Source organism: Coturnix japonica, chromosome 19 (assembly GCF_054131305.1).
Source record: "Coturnix japonica strain WE chromosome 19, WE-NBRP24, whole genome shotgun sequence".
Classification (NCBI taxonomy): Eukaryota; Metazoa; Chordata; class Aves; order Galliformes; family Phasianidae; genus Coturnix; species Coturnix japonica.
The window spans coordinates 2,418,159-2,438,297 of record NC_140681.1 but is presented as its reverse complement, the minus strand read 5'-3'; the positions used below and the strand labels follow the sequence as shown (position 1 = coordinate 2,438,297).

Here is a 20,139-nt window from a genome sequence, read left to right as displayed (position 1 = left end):
GCAAGGAGATGCTCACAGCCTGTCACCAGCACTTACGGGTTGGCTGAAAGGCCACAGGTTGGGAAGACCAACAAGGAAACGGGGGAAAACCTGCACTGCACCATGTCAAGGGAGAGACGTGAAGCCGACCGCTTCATCGCCCTGCGATTGCCAGCCCGAGCGAGGGACGTTCTGACCAGCTACTGAAAGAGGCAGCACCAGGTTTAGAAAGTTCGCTTCAATTTTATTGCGTACAAGAAGATTTGGCTTCTATTTATTGCCCCGCCCACACCCCAAAATGAAACCCCAGTGCCCAGGATTGCCGCTTAGCAATCAGTCACTCAGCCTCCAGTCAGACCCAAGGAGAAGCCAAACCCCGGGGCTACGTCACCTCCTCCCTCTCCAGTCCCAGCCAGCCCTATTTCAACCTAACCCTACACCAGGCCTGGACCTCAAGAGACACACCCTGAAGGAACGCAGCGTCTCCAGCTCTTGCCATACACCAAGTCCTGCCTATGTGAAGCCCTCATTGCTTCTAACGCAGCACAAGTCCTTCCTGTCCAGTTCACTTCCATCATCTCCACCGTCCATGACAGGGAAAGCACGGCTGTGCCAGTAAACTGGGCTGTTGAGTCAGCAGCTCTTGGTGCCACCTCCGAGGAAGCGTTGCAGGTGGTTCTGCTGTCCTTTGTAGCTTCTTGCTCAAGCCCTCATCGTTGCTTTCTGCTTTCCTTCTCGGCTTTCTTCCTCAGCTGAGTAGCGCTTGCCTTGCCTCGGCAAGCTTGCTGCAAGAGGGAAAAAAGAGGCACTATTTCACTCACGCACGCTGCCAGCACAGTCTGACTTAGAGAGCTGCTCGCAAGATATCCCTGGGCTACAAACCCAAGAACAAGGAAGGACACAAAAGTCACATCTGCATTGTCTGTTACCGCATGCCAAGGAAGAGTCCTCACACTCGAGCACTGCCCCACTTGCAGCTGAGGGGAGGAGGAGCTGGAAAGGACAGGTGGACAGAAAAGAAGGGAAAAGCTGAAGAGGCGAGAATCAACTTCTCCCCGAGGCAGATCACACCTTTGTGGCCACTCTTTTAGGAATGCTCACCATTCCTAATCCTAGCGTTAGCAAGATGAAAATTCACCACCTACCTTTTCACGCTCCTCGCGTACGCACTGAGGGCCGTGCCGTGGCTGTGCTGCACAACACCAGCGACTGAAAGAAAGCACGCAGAGAGCGGATCTGTTGCAGACAGTGCCAGGAGCTGTGCTTGAACAACGCTTTCGGTAAGGCACTCCTACCTTGCAATGGCCACACTTTGGGAGCTCTGGGACACAGCCACGTGTTGCTCTCCTGAGTCCCAGCTCCATTTCTCAGCCCACTCACGCTCTGCTCCTCCATGTTCTGCAAAGGAAAAGTCCCAAGAGGGAAATTCAGTTCATCGCAGATGTCATCAAACTGTCAGGGCAGTCGCACTCATTGCTCGGGGTGAGCAACCAGCTGCATGCTTACCCAAGGAGCAGCGGTTACTTTTACTTGAGTGTAACAGCCAATGCCTGACTGCAAGTACGAACACTAACCTATGCCTAACTCTAAAATAACAACAGAAACCTATACCTAACTCTAAAATAACAACAAAAACCTATACCTAACTCTAAAATAACAACAAAAACCTATACCTAACCCTAAAGAACAAACAGGAACCTATGCCTAACTCTAAAAAACGAACAGGAACCTATCCCTAACACTAAAACTAAACTGAACACTAACACTAACACTAACTTAACACTACCATCAACAAAAAAGAACATAACAAACACCTAACCTAACAGGGGGAAGATGGAACTGGGGGCCCACAGAACCAGAGGAGCAACAAGGTGGAGGAGCAGAAGATGTTAAATAATGCCACCCAGCTAATGCTGGGGGCAGGGGCCGCGCAGCAGGAAAGGAGCCGAGTGCCTGGACCAGCGATGGTGAAGCTGTGACCATGCCAACGCGGGGCCTGGCACGGTGGTGTGGTGCCAGGCCAGCTATGCCGCGGGCGGATCCACGTCCATGGGCTCCTCTGGAGGGGGAACCACCTCCATCGGTTCCTCCGGAGGGGGATCCACCTCCATCGGTTCCTCCGGAGGGGGATCCACCTCCATCGGTTCCTCCGGAGGGGGATCCACCTCCATCGGTTCCTCCGGAGGGGGATCCACCTCCATAGGCTCCACATGGGTGGTGGTCACAGGGCTGGTCCAGGCATGATGGATAATGGCTCTCTTACCCCTCCTCTGCCTGATGGTCATGGCGGGCCCCCTCCTCCTTCTGACTCCTAGGGCCCCCAGCTCCATCCTCCCACCAGAAACTTCAACCCTCGCCCTCTTTGCAGCAGGCATGGCTGTTAACTGCCACAACTGTCAGAGGCATGCGGCAACGGTGACCATGGTGACATGGAGAGGGTTCTAAAATGGCGGCCGCACTGCTGGCACTGGAGTTCCACATAGGATGAGGAGGGGGCTGAAGGGCAGGGCATGGTACGGGAGCTACAAGGTGCTCCCTGTGCCCAGCGGGCAGCCCTTCTCTCTGGCCAGCAAGAGGGCACAGACGAGCCGGCCCCAAGTAAAGGGCCCTCGGCCTCCTTCACCCTCCTTCACCCTCCCCCTTCTTCCACAAGGGAATCTTTTTGGGCTGCCATACTGTTGTGGTTTTGTATTTTTTTCTATTGGTATTTCACATCATAACATCATCTGGAGATCATAGATTGATCAGTCAATCATATTGATCTAGATAAGTCCGTGACACAGACGCAGCACGCAGCAGCTCCTGATGGGGCTCCTGAGCTGAGCACCAACAACGGCAGGCTCCAAAGGGGACCTGACTACGCCTGCCTCCTGGGACACACAAGCTCTGCTTTCCATAGTCGCACCCAGCGCCTCTCCTTGTGCGGCACCTCGGCGGATTCAACCCTTACCTACAATTAAGACCTCTGACTGAATTGGAATTCCAGTCACTCTGATTACACCCCACATCCCTGCTGCAGGCCCTCCCACATGCCCACGTGCTGCACCCAGCCACACCGGCTGCCACAGCCCCGCAGCCAGGCGGGGGTTGGTGCTTCATGATCCTTGAGGTCCCTTCCAACCCGGGTCATTCTGTGATTCTGTGATCGGGTTGAAGGGGCTGGCACTGCCCTGAAGGTGAGCGAGAGAAGTTGGCAAAGGAAGGGTGAGTGGCGGGATCCGAGGAGGGCGTTTTGTGTTTGTGTGCGTGTCTGTTGTTTGCCTGATGTGTTTGTGTGCGTTGTTGTTTCAGGTGTCTGAGTGAGGACTCCCTGTGGGAACTGGCAGCAAGCAAAGGAATGGATCGACGGGCCTGGCCGCCGTGTTGGACTGCGGCTGTGGAGCCAACGAAGGTGTGTCCAGTGTCCTTCCTTACATCATTGACTATGTATGAGGTGTACCTATATCTGTGTAACCATTTTACAAGTCAGGGTGCAGGTTTTTGGTGGGGTCCTGACAGTTCCTCAGCTAGAACCCTCTTACCCCTTTGAGACAGGCCGCTTCCGTCTGTAGCTGTCATGCCAGGAGCCAAATAAATTGCCCCATGGTGAAAAACACCAAGACTCCTATGTCTGCACCGACTCTTTAACCATTTGTTTAAGAGGTGGGTTTTTAGGTCCAACTCAGTATCCCTCCCTGCCACTGAAAGTACAGATGCAATAACCACCCGCACACCTGTTCCTTCGATTACCCGCCCCAGTCCCCTGAAATCATCTTTGATAGCCTTCAGGCTTTTTTTACTAACTTCTTCACTGCCAGCCTGAACTATCAGCAGGGGATAGTAGACAGAAGGGCAGATCAGACTGGGAAGTCTCCCAGCAATGTCCCTGACCCGTGCCCAGGGGAGGGAGCACACCTCCCTGCGGGTAGGGTCGGGCCAGCATATAGGGCCTTCCATTCCTCGCCAGTAGGGTTGTGCGCCCATGATGGCAGTAATGAACAAACTGCTGCATCACAAAGATCTTGGCCTGATTAGAAATCTTTGAGTAATGCTGTTACAGCAGACAGAATGTGCTAAGCGCAAGTAGTCTCCTGCACTTCACATCCTTGCTACTTTGTTCTGGGTGTTGTCACTGAGCAGCGTCTAACACAAATTCTGCCCCGGTCAGCTGGCTGCCTGAGCTTGAGCCCTGATGGCAACACTGTGTGCTTACCCAGGAGCAGCGGTTACTTTTACTTGAGTGTAGCAGCCAATGCCTGACTGTAAGTACGAACACTAACCTACGCCTAACTCTAAAATAACAACAGAAACCTATACCTAACCCTAAAGAACAAACAGGAACCTATGCCTAACTCTAAAGAACAAACAGGAACCTATCCCTAACGCTAAAACTAAACTGAACACTAACACTAACCTAACACAACCATCAAAACAAAGAACAGAGCAAACACCTAACTACAACAGGGGGAAGAAGGAACTGGGGGCCCACAGAACCGGAGGAGCAACGAGGTGGAGGAGAAGAAGATGTTAAATAATGCCACCCAGCTCATGCTGGGGGCAGGGGCCACGCAGCAGGAAAGGAGCCGAGTGCCTGGACCAGCGATGGTGAAGCTGTGACCATGCCAACGGTCATGACCATGACCACGGTGGTGTGGTGCCAGGCCAGCTATGCCGCGGGCGGATCCACGTCCATGGGCTCCTCTGGAGGGGGATCCACCTCCATCGGTTCCTCCGGAGGGGGATCCACCTCCATCGGCTCCACATGGGTGGTGGTCACAGGGCTGGTCCAGGCATGATGGAAACGGGCTCCTTTCCCCCTCCTCCATTTGATGGTTATGGCGGGCACCCTCCTCCTCTTCGGTTCTGGGGCCCCCAGCTCCTTCTCCCACTTAAATCCTCACTACATTCCTCTCGCCCTCGCTTCGTGCTGGACATGGCTGCTACCTGCCCAGCACTCTCAGAGGTGAGTGAGTCGGGTGGAGCCGCAGCAACCAAGGTGACAGCTGTGACATGGGGAAGATTCCAAAATGGCACCTGTGCTGCTGGGAGTGGTGTTCCGCATAGGATGAGGAGGGGGCTGGAGGGCAGGGCAAGGCACGGGAGCTACAAGGCACTCCCTGTGTCCAGCGGGCAGCCCTTCTCTCCGGCCAGCAAGAGGGCACAGAGAGCTGGCCCCGAGAAAAGGGCCCTCGGCCTCCTTCACCCTCCCCCTCCTTTCATAAGGGAATCCCCACTTTGGGCTGGGCACCCACATGGAATCATTGAAACTACAACCTACTACTTTGCTTCTACAGCAAGACTATTGTACTGAAATACTACTGTACTTAAAGCACCTGCAATCACACTACACTCGTTTTTAATATTAAACTCTCAAACTTTCATAGCAAATAATAACATCCGCTCACAAAGAAAATGTGGAGAGGCCACAAAAGAGAAATACCACTCATGAAAACATTTGTATTTAGACATTCAAACTAACAACGTACTTTGTCTTTACCTAACCGTACCATTCTGTGCTAGAAATACGATGTTTTGCTGTAGAGTATAACTTGGAGAACCCAAAAGCAGCTAAAACCTGCTCCACTCAGTAATTTGACCATCCGCTGATATTTGGTTCTTTGCTCCCTTGCTTTCTAGTTGCTCACTCTTTAGACACACGCAAATCACATTGTCAAGGACTACAAAAACACTGTTAGCCAAAAAATTTATGCTGGCAGAATCTTAACGTTAGAAACGTGTAAATTGGTTGCAAAGAAGAAAGTGAAGACCAACACAGTAACCAAATACTAACTGATACAACATAAGGCTTCTCTCACACATCCTGAAAACAGAACCGCCAGCCTTAATGAACTTTGCTCTTCAGACACTGACTGAAATGCAAGTATTACCTTGTCATGGTTTAATAATTTTGTAATTTTGCTATCAGTATTCCACATCATAACATCATATAAAGCATGAATAGTTTTACTGAATCTGCAACTTACAGAAGAAGACTACATCTCCCAGAGAACAACATGAGGTCACGGGACCTGGACACTATATTAACTCTGTCGCAGGCTAGACTGACGTCTTTCGAGTTCTGGCGTTCAGGGGAGTGTGTGGGAGCCTTCACCGTTTCGCCTAGATTTACAGTAGGCCTCTCGGTTTCGGGACTCATTCTCTCTCCTATTTTGCTTGATTCGTTAGCTCAATTTTCAATTATATTGTATTATACTGTGTTATCCTGTATTTCGATATAGTAATTTAGTAAATAAGTGTGCCTCCTTAGATTGTTGCTGCTGTTTTCTTTTCCTAATTAACTTTTTTTCCTTTCGGCCTAGGGCCCCTGCTGGGCCCACAGTCCCTGTCACGGACGCAGGTGGATTTTTAGTTTAAACCGTGACATACCTGTAGCAGCCTGGATCTGGCAATAGTCAAAGAATCCTTTACGTCCAGCTCCTTAGCATCAAAAGACCACAGATACTGCTGGGGCAGAATTTCATTGAAGCCTTCAAAAGAAGCTTGTGTCTGTTCCTCAGTGCCTCGGGAAAGTCTCCATTCTGCTACCAGCCTGGAAAAGACACAGAAGGATCATTTAAAACAGGCTACGCTAACCCAAGTTCATCTTTGTTAGTTTGTTTTGAAATGAACCGTAAGCTGTGTTAAGAAAAATGATGGAAAGTGCTGGGGATAGAGCACTGTGTAACTGTATTCTAATTGTATTCCCAACCTTCACCCTGCGCAAACAATTTTAAGTTAAAACCCTATGTTTCCAACCACTCAACTGCAGAAAGCATTTTAGGCTCCAGCAGAAGGCAGCATCTACTCACTGATGATATTAATGAGAGCACAGGAGTCCCTTGCTGTTCGGAGGAAGAAAAAAATGCAGAGCTGTGTTCATCTAATATGTTCCATATTTGTTTCTGTCAATCACGAAACTTTGCTCTGTGGTAGAAACTCCACTCTCCATTAAGAAAAGGGAGAAAAGCAGGCAGGAGACCCAAAGAACCTGAACCCAGGGAGAAGCAGATATTATGCTGAATTCAAGCCTAACCTGTCAGGAGAACTGGAATCGAAAGGAGAGAACGCAACACAGGACACAGAGTGTGACAAAAGAACATTGCTTAAGCTGCAATCTGAGCTCTGCCCGGCTTCCTCAAAACCAGAAGAGAACGGTCTTCTGCAGGTACTCCCTCCTCTCCATCCCAGTGAGTATTTGGCACAACTGCCAATGCCAATACGTTCCTTCTGCAAATGTCACCGTTTCTGTGAAACCTTTCCAGATGACTCATGACTAAAGCAATTTCTACTCCCTCATTCCTCAAAACCTTCCCACACAAAAGCCTTCACAGATCAGATGGTAAGAAAGAGGGAATTCTACGGCCACAGCAATAAAGCGCGCAGAAAGCCCATCTGTTGCAGACAGAGGAGTGAGCCGTGCTTAACCAACACTGCTTCAGCGCACGCTTACAGTAAGGCACACCTACCTTGCGCTGGCCACGCACGAAGCTCGTGACGCAGCTCCAGGCGGCTCTCCTGGGGCCCAGCTTCATTTCACGGCCACTCACGCTCTGCTGCTGGACATTCTGCAACGGAAAAGCCACCGGATGCAAATCCCATCCCTCGCAGATGGCATCAGACCTCCGCTCTCATGGCAGTCACCACCGCCCTGCCCTGGGCAGCGCTTCCACTGCCCTTGCTCCTGCCACAAGACACCAACGTCTGCTTCTGACGCGGCTCCACCATGGGATCCTGTATGCAATAGAGAAACACACGGAGGCTGCCAGCCACTGCAACACGCGCGCTGTGAAACCCCTGGCACTGCTGAGTCCCAAGAGCAGAGGAGAGAAGCGTTTGCCTGCCATGGACGGGCTGCGGCGGGGTTGAATCCTGCCTTCGAATCGGGACACCCCCAGGGAGAGCCTCCCTGGGGACCCAAAGACTGAAATGGAGGCAAGGTAACACTTTGCTATAGAAAGGGAAAGGGGAACTTCACAGAAACTGAGACAAAGGGTAACTGCAGATAGTTTACATTTAAAAGTGCAGGGATAGGGGGAATTACAGACACTTAGTCAAAATAAAACCAGAGAAGAGGGCAATAAAGATAAGAAGAAATTGTCCGGAGACCTCTGACAAGAAGAAGGATTAGATACCCCCGGGCAAGATGATGCTGACATGGGAGAACGATACCAGCAGATAACACCAAGAAGAAAACAGAAGAAGAATTTCACCCCAAAACAACGGCAAGGGTCGCGGGGAATGGGGTCCTAGGGAATGTAATGAATATGTAATCAAACTGACTATTGATTACGTATTAGCTTAACCTATATCTGTAACACACTTTTCTCCTTACGGTGTGCAAGTTTGGTGGAGCTCTCCCGCTTGCACCCGGCGCTGCGCAACGCTGGAATAAACATACCTGCTTTAGAACCCATCTTTGGGTTATAGAGTTTGATTCCGCAAGTCATCTTCCTGCCGCACAGCCCAGCACGGCCGGAGCCGCACCACACGATCCGGGCCGGGGCCGGCTCAGGCTCTGCCTCCAGGCTTTTGGGGCCGGCCGGGTGACTCCGCAGCACAGCGAGACCGTGGAGCCGCCCGGGAGCCGCCTCTGGGTGCCGGCAGCGCCGCGAGCTCCTCCCCCGACAGCCCCTCCGTGCCCCCGCCCCGAGGCCCGACCCCGTTCGCAGCACAGAGCCCGCTCCTCCCGGCCCCGCTCATGGCCGCCATGCCGCCATGGCCCGGAAGTGCTCTCCGCCGCCTGCAGGAAGCACTTCCTGTCACTGGCACTGGCACTGTCACGTGGCTCAGGCCGGGCTGGGGCCTGTTGGGGGGGGGCGGCTGCCGGAAAAGGACCCAAAATTCACGTCTCATTTCGTGTCTTTCCTCTCGCTTTCCTTCCTTTACCTTCCCCTTCCCTTCCTTCCTTCCTCGCCCTCGTCCCCTTCCCTTCACCACCTCCCTGTGTCCATTCCAGTGCCTGGCCACCCTTTCTGAGCAGTAATACCTCGTAGTGTCCAGCCTGAATCTCCCCTGTCGCAGCTTGAAGCCATTCCCTCTGGTCCTATCATTAATGACACGAGAGAAGAGGCCGAGCCCCAGCTCACTACAGCCTCCCTTCAGGAAGTTAGAGAGAGCAATGAGGTCTCCCCTGAGCCTCCTCTTCTCCAGGCTGAACAATCCCAGCTCCCTCAGCCGCTCCTCATACGGCCTGTGCTCCAGACCCCTCACCAGCTTTGTTGCCCTCCTCTGAACGCGTTCCAGGGCCTCGATGTCTTTCTTGCACTGAGGGGCCCAAAACTGAACACAGCACTCGAGCTGCGGCCTCATCAGTGCTGACAACAGGGGGACAATCACCTCTCTGCTCCTGCTGGCAACACTGTTTCCCATGCAGGCCAGGATGCCCTCGGCCTTCTTATTATACAGCAAAGGAATCCCCTGAAAAGGAAACCACAATATCTGGCAACATGAAACAAAGTTCTGATCCGTAAAAGACTGGCAGCAAGGCCTGAATCTCTTGTGTCATCTGCTCTTGATGTATCACATTAGCACTAGGTGGAATGCAGAAGCTTCCTGAGACGTGATAATCAAAACCTAGTCCAATGCCTTTAAAAAAGCCTTTAAGAGATTACTCCTCCTTGTCTGTTTAAAATAAACTTAGGTAATACAAAAGGTTGGAAAATTTTTGGACAACTCCCCAGGGCCGGGCTTTGGAAGGCCGTATTGACGAGAGTCAATCAAGCTCCGGCTGCAGGCGTATATGTGTGTGCCAGTTCTTTAACACAGTAGAAATCACAACTTGCTGCATGATCAAAATTCTACATGTGCTACTCCTGAACCCCAATGACTTCCAACGGTGTTAAATTACCCCTTGATCTCAAAGCAGAACAAAACAACAAAATGCCACACCAATAGTGAATACATAAAAACAAACAACTCCTTGGGCCTCAAGGGGAGGCTGATGCACAGGCCACGGCTGCCAGCGTGCAGCTGGGCTTCCCAGGGCAAACAGCAACACACGGTGCATCCATCAGAAGCTGAAAGAGCCCTCAGGGAAGAGAGGCCAACTCAAGGGGCTGAGCACGGGACACCCTTCTTCCTGCCGGGCTGCTTCCCCTCCTCTGGTTTCTTTCTGTCAGTCCTCAGAGAGCAAGGAGATGCTCACAGCCTGTCACCAGCACTTACGGGTTGGCTGAAAGGCCACAGGTTGGGAAGACCAACAAGGAAACGGGGGAAAACCTGCACTGCACCATGTCAAGGGAGAGACGTGAAGCCGACCGCTTCATCGCCCTGCGATTGCCAGCCCGAGCGAGGGACGTTCTGACCAGCTACTGAAAGAGGCAGCACCAGGTTTAGAAAGTTCGCTTCAATTTTATTGCGTACAAGAAGATTTGGCTTCTATTTATTGCCCCGCCCACACCCCAAAATGAAACCCCAGTGCCCAGGATTGCCGCTTAGCAATCAGTCACTCAGCCTCCAGTCAGACCCAAGGAGAAGCCAAACCCCGGGGCTACGTCACCTCCTCCCTCTCCAGTCCCAGCCAGCCCTATTTCAACCTAACCCTACACCAGGCCTGGACCTCAAGAGACACACCCTGAAGGAACGCAGCGTCTCCAGCTCTTGCCATACACCAAGTCCTGCCTATGTGAAGCCCTCATTGCTTCTAACGCAGCACAAGTCCTTCCTGTCCAGTTCACTTCCATCATCTCCACCGTCCATGACAGGGAAAGCACGGCTGTGCCAGTAAACTGGGCTGTTGAGTCAGCAGCTCTTGGTGCCACCTCCGAGGAAGCGTTGCAGGTGGTTCTGCTGTCCTTTGTAGCTTCTTGCTCAAGCCCTCATCGTTGCTTTCTGCTTTCCTTCTCGGCTTTCTTCCTCAGCTGAGTAGCGCTTGCCTTGCCTCGGCAAGCTTGCTGCAAGAGGGAAAAAAGAGGCACTATTTCACTCACGCACGCTGCCAGCACAGTCTGACTTAGAGAGCTGCTCGCAAGATATCCCTGGGCTACAAACCCAAGAACAAGGAAGGACACAAAAGTCACATCTGCATTGTCTGTTACCGCATGCCAAGGAAGAGTCCTCACACTCGAGCACTGCCCCACTTGCAGCTGAGGGGAGGAGGAGCTGGAAAGGACAGGTGGACAGAAAAGAAGGGAAAAGCTGAAGAGGCGAGAATCAACTTCTCCCCGAGGCAGATCACACCTTTGTGGCCACTCTTTTAGGAATGCTCACCATTCCTAATCCTAGCGTTAGCAAGATGAAAATTCACCACCTACCTTTTCACGCTCCTCGCGTACGCACTGAGGGCCGTGCCGTGGCTGTGCTGCACAACACCAGCGACTGAAAGAAAGCACGCAGAGAGCGGATCTGTTGCAGACAGTGCCAGGAGCTGTGCTTGAACAACGCTTACGGTACGGCACGCCTACCTTGCAATGGCCACACTTTGGGAGCTCTGGGACACAGCCACGTGTTGCTCTCCTGAGTCCCAGCTCCATTTCTCAGCCACTCACGCTCTGCTCCTCCATGTTCTGCAAAGGAAAAGTCCCAAGAGGGAAATTCAGTTCATCGCAGATGTCATCAAACTGTCAGGGCAGTCGCACTCATTGCTCGGGGTGAGCAACCAGCTGCATGCTTACCCAAGGAGCAGCGGTTACTTTTACTTGAGTGTAACAGCCAATGCCTGACTGCAAGTACGAACACTAACCTATGCCTAACTCTAAAATAACAACAGAAACCTATACCTAACTCTAAAATAACAACAAAAACCTATACCTAACTCTAAAATAACAACAAAAACCTATACCTAACCCTAAAGAACAAACAGGAACCTATGCCTAACTCTAAAAAACGAACAGGAACCTATCCCTAACACTAAAACTAAACTGAACACTAACACTAACCTAACACTACCATCAAAACAAAGAACATAACAAACACCTAACCTAACAGGGGGAAGATGGAACTGGGGGCCCACAGAACCAGAGGAGCAACAAGGTGGAGGAGCAGAAGATGTTAAATAATGCCACCCAGCTAACGCTGGGGGCAGGGGCCGCGCAGCAGGAAAGGAGCCGAGTGCCTGGACCAGCGATGGTGAAGCTGTGACCATGCCAACGCGGGGCCTGGCACGGTGGTGTGGTGCCAGGCCAGCTATGCCGCGGGCGGATCCACGTCCATGGGCTCCTCTGGAGGGGGATCCACCTCCATCGGTTCCTCCGGAGGGGGATCCACCTCCATCGGTTCCTCCGGAGGGGGATCCACCTCCATCGGTTCCTCCAGAGGGGGATCCACCTCCATAGGCTCCACATGGGTGGTGGTCACAGGGCTGGTCCAGGCATGATGGATAATGGCTCTCTTACCCCTCCTCTGCCTGATGGTCATGGCGGGCCCCCTCCTCCTTCTGACTCCTAGGGCCCCCAGCTCCATCCTCCCACCAGAAACTTCAACCCTCGCCCTCTTTGCAGCAGGCATGGCTGTTAACTGCCACAACTGTCAGAGGCATGCGGCAACGGTGACCATGGTGACATGGAGAGGGTTCTAAAATGGCGGCCGCACTGCTGGCACTGGAGTTCCACATAGGATGAGGAGGGGGCTGGAGGGCAGGGCATGGTACGGGAGCTACAAGGTGCTCCCTGTGCCCAGCGGGCAGCCCTTCTCTCTGGCCAGCAAGAGGGCACAGACGAGCCGGCCCCAAGTAAAGGGCCCTCGGCCTCCTTCACCCTCCTTCACCCTCCTTCACCCTCCCCCTTCTTCCACAAGGGAATCTTTTTGGGCTGCCATACTGTTGTGGTTTTGTATTTTTTTCTATTGGTATTTCACATCATAACATCATCTGGAGATCATAGATTGATCAGTCAATCATATTGATCTAGATAAGTCCGTGACACAGACGCAGCACGCAGCAGCTCCTGATGGGGCTCCTGAGCTGAGCACCAACAACGGCAGGCTCCAAAGGGGACCTGACTACGCCTGCCTCCTGGGACACACAAGCTCTGCTTTCCATAGTCGCACCCAGCGCCTCTCCTTGTGCGGCACCTCGGCGGATTCAACCCTTACCTACAATTAAGACCTCTGACTGAATTGGAATTCCAGTCACTCTGATTACACCCCACATCCCTGCTGCAGGCCCTCCCACATGCCCACGTGCTGCACCCAGCCACACCGGCTGCCACAGCCCCGCAGCCAGGCGGGGGGTTGGTGCTTCATGATCCTTGAGGTCCCTTCCAACCCGGGTCATTCTGTGATTCTGTGATCGGGTTGAAGGGGCTGGCACTGCCCTGAAGGTGAGCGAGAGAAGTTGGCAAAGGAAGGGTGAGTGGCGGGATCCGAGGAGGGCGTTTTGTGTTTGTGTGCGTGTCTGTTGTTTGCCTGATGTGTTTGTGTGCGTTGTTGTTTCAGGTGTCTGAGTGAGGACTCCCTGTGGGAACTGGCAGCAAGCAAAGGAATGGATCGACGGGCCTGGCCGCCGTGTTGGACTGCGGCTGTGGAGCCAACGAAGGTGTGTCCAGTGTCCTTCCTTACATCATTGACTATGTATGAGGTGTACCTATATCTGTGTAACCATTTTACAAGTCAGGGTGCAGGTTTTTGGTGGGGTCCTGACAGTTCCTCAGCTAGAACCCTCTTACCCCTTTGAGACAGGCCGCTTCCGTCTGTAGCTGTCATGCCAGGAGCCAAATAAATTGCCCCATGGTGAAAAACACCAAGACTCCTATGTCTGCACCGACTCTTTAACCATTTGTTTAAGAGGTGGGTTTTTAGGTCCAACTCAGTATCCCTCCCTGCCACTGACAGTACAGATGCAATAACCACCCGCACACCTGTTCCTTCGATTACCCGCCCCAGTCCCCTGAAATCATCTTTGATAGCCTTCAGGCTTTTTTTACTAACTTCTTCACTGCCAGCCTGAACTATCAGCAGGGGATAGTAGACAGAAGGGCAGATCAGACTGGGAAGTCTCCCAGCAATGTCCCTGACCCGTGCCCAGGGGAGGGAGCACACCTCCCTGCGGGTAGGGTCGGGCCAGCATATAGGGCCTTCCATTCCTCGCCAGTAGGGTTGTGCGCCCATGATGGCAGTAATGAACAAACTGCTGCATCACAAAGATCTTGGCCTGATTAGAAATCTTTGAGTAATGCTGTTACAGCAGACAGAATGTGCTAAGCGCAAGTAGTCTCCTGCACTTCACATCCTTGCTACTTTGTTCTGGGTGTTGTCACTGAGCAGCGTCTAACACAAATTCTGCCCCGGTCAGCTGGCTGCCTGAGCTTGAGCCCTGATGGCAACACTGTGTGCTTACCCAGGAGCAGCGGTTACTTTTACTTGAGTGTAGCAGCCAATGCCTGACTGTAAGTACGAACACTAACCTACGCCTAACTCTAAAATAACAACAGAAACCTATACCTAACCCTAAAGAACAAACAGGAACCTATGCCTAACTCTAAAGAACAAACAGGAACCTATCCCTAACGCTAAAACTAAACTGAACACTAACACTAACCTAACACAACCATCAAAACAAAGAACAGAGCAAACACCTAACTACAACAGGGGGAAGAAGGAACTGGGGGCCCACAGAACCGGAGGAGCAACGAGGTGGAGGAGAAGAAGATGTTAAATAATGCCACCCAGCTCATGCTGGGGGCAGGGGCCGCGCAGCAGGAAAGGAGCCGAGTGCCTGGACCAGCGATGGTGAATCTGTGACCATGCCAACGCGGGGCCTGGCACGGTGGTGTGGTGCCAGGCCAGCTATGCCGCGGGCGGATCCACGTCCATGGGCTCCTCTGGAGGGGGATCCACCTCCATCGGTTCCTCCGGAGGGGGATCCACCTCCATCGGCTCCACATGGGTGGTGGTCACAGGGCTGGTCCAGGCATGATGGAAACGGGCTCCTTTCCCCCTCCTCCATTTGATGGTTATGGCGGGCACCCTCCTCCTCTTCGGTTCTGGGGCCCCCAGCTCCTTCTCCCCACTTAAATCCTCACTACATTCCTCTCGCCCTCGCTTCGTGCTGGACATGGCTGCTACCTGCCCAGCACTCTCAGAGGTGAGTGAGTCGGGTGGAGCCGCAGCAACCAAGGTGACAGCTGTGACATGGGGAAGATTCCAAAATGGCACCTGTGCTGCTGGGAGTGGTGTTCCGCATAGGATAAGGAGGGGGCTGGAGGGCAGGGCACGGCACGGGAGCTACAAGGCACTCCCTGTGTCCAGCGGGCAGCCCTTCTCTCCGGCCAGCAAGAGGGCACAGAGAGCTGGCCCCGAGAAAAGGGCCCTCGGCCTCCTTCACCCTCCCCCTCCTTTCATAAGGGAATCCCCACTTTGGGCTGGGCACCCACATGGAATCATTGAAACTACAACCTACTACTTTGCTTCTACAGCAAGACTATTGTACTGAAATACTACTGTACTTAAAGCACCTGCAATCACACTACACTCGTTTTTAATATTAAACTCTCAAACTTTCATAGCAAATAATAACATCCGCTCACAAAGAAAATGTGGAGAGGCCACAAAAGAGAAATACCACTCATGAAAACATTTGTATTTAGACATTCAAACTAACAACGTACTTTGTCTTTACCTAACCGTACCATTCTGTGCTAGAAATACGATGTTTTGCTGTAGAGTATAACTTGGAGAACCCAAAAGCAGCTAAAACCTGCTCCACTCAGTAATTTGACCATCCGCTGATATTTGGTTCTTTGCTCCCTTGCTTTCTAGTTGCTCACTCTTTAGACACACGCAAATCACATTGTCAAGGACTACAAAAACACTGTTAGCCAAAAAATTTATGCTGGCAGAATCTTAACGTTAGAAACGTGTAAATTGGTTGCAAAGAAGAAAGTGAAGACCAACACAGTAACCAAATACTAACTGATACATAAGGCTTCTCTCACACATCCTGAAAACAGAACCGCCAGCCTTAATGAACTTTGCTCTTCAGACACTGACTGAAATGCAAGTATTACCTTGTCATGGTTTAATAATTTTGTAATTTTGCTATCAGTATTCCACATCATAACATCATATAAAGCATGAATAGTTTTACTGAATCTGCAACTTACAGAAGAAGACTACATCTCCCAGAGAACAACACGAGGTCACGGGACCTGGACACTATATTAACTCTGTCGCAGGCTAGACTGACGTCTTTCGAGTTCTGGCGTTCAGGGGAGTGTGTGGGAGCCTTCACCGTTTCGCCTAGATTTACAGTAGGCCTCTCGGTTTCGGGACTCATTCTCTCTCCTATTTTGCTTGATTCGTTAGCTCAATTTTCAATTATATTGTATTATACTGTGTTATCCTGTATTTCGATATAGTAATTTAGTAAATAAGTGTGCCTCCTTAGATTGTTGCTGCTGTTTTCTTTTCCTAATTAACTTTTTTTCCTTTCGGCCTAGGGCCCCTGCTGGGCCCACAGTCCCTGTCACGGACGCAGGTGGATTTTTAGTTTAAACCGTGACATACCTGTAGCAGCCTGGATCTGGCAATAGTCAAAGAATCCTTTACGTCCAGCCCCTTAGCATCAAAAGACCACAGATACTGCTGGGGCAGAATTTCATTGAAGCCTTCAAAAGAAGCTTGTGTCTGTTCCTCAGTGCCTCGGGAAAGTCTCCATTCTGCTACCAGCCTGGAAAAGACACAGAAGGATCATTTAAAACAGGCTACGCTAACCCAAGTTCATCTTTGTTAGTTTGTTTTGAAATGAACCGTAAGCTGTGTTAAGAAAAATGATGGAAAGTGCTGGGGATAGAGCACTGTGTAACTGTATTCTAATTGTATTCCCAACCTTCACCCTGCGCAAACAATTTTAAGTTAAAACCCTATGTTTCCAACCACTCAACTGCAGAAAGCATTTTAGGCTCCAGTAGAAGGCAGCATCTACTCACTGATGATATTAATGAGAGCACAGGAGTCCCTTGCTGTTCGGAGGAAGAAAAAAATGCAGAGCTGTGTTCATCTAATATGTTCCATATTTGTTTCTGTCAATCACAAAACTTTGCTCTGTGGTAGAAACTCCACTCTCCATTAAGAAAAGGGAGAAAAGCAGGCAGGAGACCCAAAGAACCTGAACCCAGGGAGAAGCAGATATTATGCTGAATTCAAGCCTAACCTGTCAGGAGAACTGGAATCAAAAGGAGAGAACGCAACACAGGACACAGAGTGTGACAAAAGAACATTGCTTAAGCTGCAATCTGAGCTCTGCCCGGCTTCCTCAAAACCAGAAGAGAACGGTCTTCTGCAGGTACTCCCTCCTCTCCATCCCAGTGAGTATTTGGCACAACTGCCAATGCCAATACGTTCCTTCTGCAAATGTCACCGTTTCTGTGAAACCTTTCCAGATGACTCGTGACTAAAGCAATTTCTACTCCCTCATTCCTCAAAACCTTCCCACACAAAAGCCTTCACAGATCAGATGGTAAGAAAGAGGGAATTCTACGGCCACAGCAATAAAGCGCGCAGAAAGCCCATCTGTTGCAGACAGAGGAGTGAGCCGTGCTTAACCAACACTGCTTCAGCGCACGCTTACAGTAAGGCACACCTACCTTGCGCTGGCCACGCACGAAGCTCGTGACGCAGCTCCAGGCGGCTCTCCTGGGGCCCAGCTTCATTTCACGGCCACTCACGCTCTGCTGCTGGACATTCTGCAACGGAAAAGCCACCGGATGCAAATCCCATCCCTCGCAGATGGCATCAGACCTCCGCTCTCATGGCAGTCACCACCGCCCTGCCCTGGGCAGCGCTTCCACTGCCCTTGCTCCTGCCACAAGACACCAACGTCTGCTTCTAACGCGGCTCCACCATGGGATCCTGTATGCAACAGAAAAACACACGGAGGCTGCCAGCCACTGCAACACGCGCGCTGTGAAACCCCTGGCACTGCTGAGTCCCAAGAGCAGAGGAGAGAAGCGTTTGCCTGCCATGGACGGGCTGCGGCGGGATTGAATCCTGCCTTCGAATCGGGACACCCCCAGGGAGAGCCTCCCTGGGGACCCAAAGACTGAAATGGAGGCAAGGTAACACTTTGCTATAGAAAGGGAAAGGGGAACTTCACAGAAACCGAGACAAAGGGTAACTGCAGATAGTTTACATTTAAAAGTGCAGGGATAGGGGGAATTACAGACACTTAGTCAAAATAAAACCAGAGAAGAGGGCAATAAAGATAAGAAGAAATTGTCCGGAGACCTCTGACAAGAAGAAGGATTAGATACCCCCGGGCAAGATGATGCTGACATGGGAGAACGATACCAGCAGATAACACCAAGAAGAAAACAGAAGAAGAATTTCACCCCAAAACAACGGCAAGGGTCGCGGGGAATGGGGTCCTAGGGAATGTAATGAATATGTAATCAAACTGAGGAGGAGACTATTGATTACGTATTAGCTTAACCTATATCTGTAACACACTTTTCTCCTTACGGTGTGCAAGTTTGGTGGAGCTCTCCCGCTTGCACCCGGCGCTGCGCAACGCTGGAATAAACATACCTGCTTTAGAACCCATCTTTGGGTTATAGAGTTTGATTCCGCAAGTCATCTTCCTGCCGCACAGCCCAGCACGGCCGGAGCCGCACCACACGATCCGGGCCGGGGCCGGCTCAGGCTCTGCCTCCAGGCTTTTGGGGCCGGCCGGGTGACTCCGCAGCACAGCGAGACCGTGGAGCCGCCCGGGAGCCGCCTCTGGGTGCCGGCAGCGCCGCGAGCTCCTCCCCCGACAGCCCCTCCGTGCCCCCGCCCCGAGGCCCGACCCCGTTCGCAGCACAGAGCCCGCTCCTCCCGGCCCCGCTCATGGCCGCCATGCCGCCATGGCCCGGAAGTGCTCTCCGCCGCCTGCAGGAAGCACTTCCTGTCACTGGCACTGGCACTGGCACTGTCACGTGGCTCAGGCCGGGCTGGGGCCTGTTGGGGGGGGGCGGCTGCCGGAAAAGGACCCAAAATTCACGTCTCATTTCGTGTCTTTCCTCTCGCTTTCCTTCCTTTACCTTCCCCTTCCCTTCCTTCCTTCCTCGCCCTCGTCCCCTTCCCTTCACCACCTCCCTGTGTCCATTCCAGTGCCTGGCCACCCTTTCTGAGCAGTAATACCTCGTAGTGTCCAGCCTGAATCTCCCCTGTCGCAGCTTGAAGCCATTCCCTCTGGTCCTATCATTAATGACACGAGAGAAGAGGCCGAGCCCCAGCTCACTACAGCCTCCCTTCAGGAAGTTAGAGAGAGCAATGAGGTCTCCCCTGAGCCTCCTCTTCTCCAGGCTGAACAATCCCAGCTCCCTCAGCCGCTCCTCATACGGCCTGTGCTCCAGACCCCTCACCAGCTTTGTTGCCCTCCTCTGAACGCGTTCCAGGGCCTCGATGTCTTTCTTGCACTGAGGGGCCCAAAACTGAACACAGCACTCGAGCTGCGGCCTCATCAGTGCTGACAACAGGGGGACAATCACCTCTCTGCTCCTGCTGGCAACACTGTTTCCCATGCAGGCCAGGATGCCCTCGGCCTTCTTATTATACAGCAAAGGAATCCCCTGAAAAGGAAACCACAATATCTGGCAACATGAAACAAAGTTCTGATCCGTAAAAGACTGGCAGCAAGGCCTGAATCTCTTGTGTCATCTGCTCTTGATGTATCACATTAGCACTAGGTGGAATGCAGAAGCTTCCTGAGACGTGATAATCAAAACCTAGTCCAATGCCTTTAAAAAAGCCTTTAAGAGATTACTCCTCCTTGTCTGTTTAAAATAAACTTAGGTAATACAAAAGGTTGGAAAATTTTTGGACAACTCCCCAGGGCCGGGCTTTGGAAGGCCGTATTGACGAGAGTCAATCAAGCTCCGGCTGCAGGCGTATATGTGTGTGCCAGTTCTTTAACACAGTAGAAATCACAACTTGCTGCATGATCAAAATTCTACATGTGCTACTCCTGAACCCCAATGACTTCCAACGGTGTTAAATTACCCCTTGATCTCAAAGCAGAACAAAACAACAAAATGCCACACCAATAGTGAATACATAAAAACAAACAACTCCTTGGGCCTCAAGGGGAGGCTGATGCACAGGCCACGGCTGCCAGCGTGCAGCTGGGCTTCCCAGGGCAAACAGCAACACACGGTGCATCCATCAGAAGCTGAAAGAGCCCTCAGGGAAGAGAGGCCAACTCAAGGGGCTGAGCACGGGACACCCTTCTTCCTGCCGGGCTGCTTCCCCTCCTCTGGTTTCTTTCTG

The 20,139-nt window shown here is 51.9% G+C and overlaps 2 protein-coding genes across 4 annotated transcripts; both read right to left on the bottom strand.

Moving 5' to 3' along the window:
* Window positions 1–202: 202 nt before the first annotated feature.
* On the bottom strand, window positions 203–9,613 carry LOC146757774 (uncharacterized). 2 transcript variants are annotated; one of them, XM_085520094.1, is made up of 5 exons: window positions 8,357–9,613; window positions 7,425–7,689; window positions 6,346–6,508; window positions 1,125–1,377; window positions 203–764 (listed from the first exon to the last, which is right to left on the bottom strand). In XM_085520094.1, exon 1 carries the CDS (start codon window positions 9,325–9,327, stop codon window positions 8,467–8,469), a length of 861 nt encoding a protein of 286 aa, XP_085376220.1. In that variant the 5' UTR covers window positions 9,328–9,613; the 3' UTR covers window positions 203–764; window positions 1,125–1,377; window positions 6,346–6,508; window positions 7,425–7,689; window positions 8,357–8,466. The 2 variants fall into 2 exon arrangements, with proteins under 2 accessions (XP_085376220.1, XP_085376221.1); XM_085520095.1 differs by having other exon boundaries at window positions 7,425–7,523.
* Window positions 9,614–10,288: 675 nt separating this feature from the next.
* On the bottom strand, window positions 10,289–19,680 carry LOC146757773 (uncharacterized). Of its 2 annotated transcripts, XM_085520089.1 has the most exons (5): window positions 18,418–19,680; window positions 17,478–17,576; window positions 16,399–16,561; window positions 11,211–11,462; window positions 10,289–10,850 (listed from the first exon to the last, which is right to left on the bottom strand). In XM_085520089.1, exon 1 carries the CDS (start codon window positions 19,392–19,394, stop codon window positions 18,528–18,530), a length of 867 nt encoding a protein of 288 aa, XP_085376215.1. In that variant the 5' UTR covers window positions 19,395–19,680; the 3' UTR covers window positions 10,289–10,850; window positions 11,211–11,462; window positions 16,399–16,561; window positions 17,478–17,576; window positions 18,418–18,527. The 2 variants fall into 2 exon arrangements, with proteins under 2 accessions (XP_085376215.1, XP_085376214.1); XM_085520088.1 differs by having other exon boundaries at window positions 10,289–11,462.
* Between the last annotated feature and the right edge of the window lie 459 nt (window positions 19,681–20,139).

Excerpts from the sequence above, each read along its gene's own strand:
- LOC146757774 (XM_085520094.1), bottom strand. The coding sequence starts at position 9,327 with ATGGGAAACAGTGTTGCCAGCAGGAGCAGAGAGGTGATTGTCCCCCTG.
- LOC146757773 (XM_085520088.1), bottom strand. The coding sequence starts at position 19,394 with ATGGGAAACAGTGTTGCCAGCAGGAGCAGAGAGGTGATTGTCCCCCTG.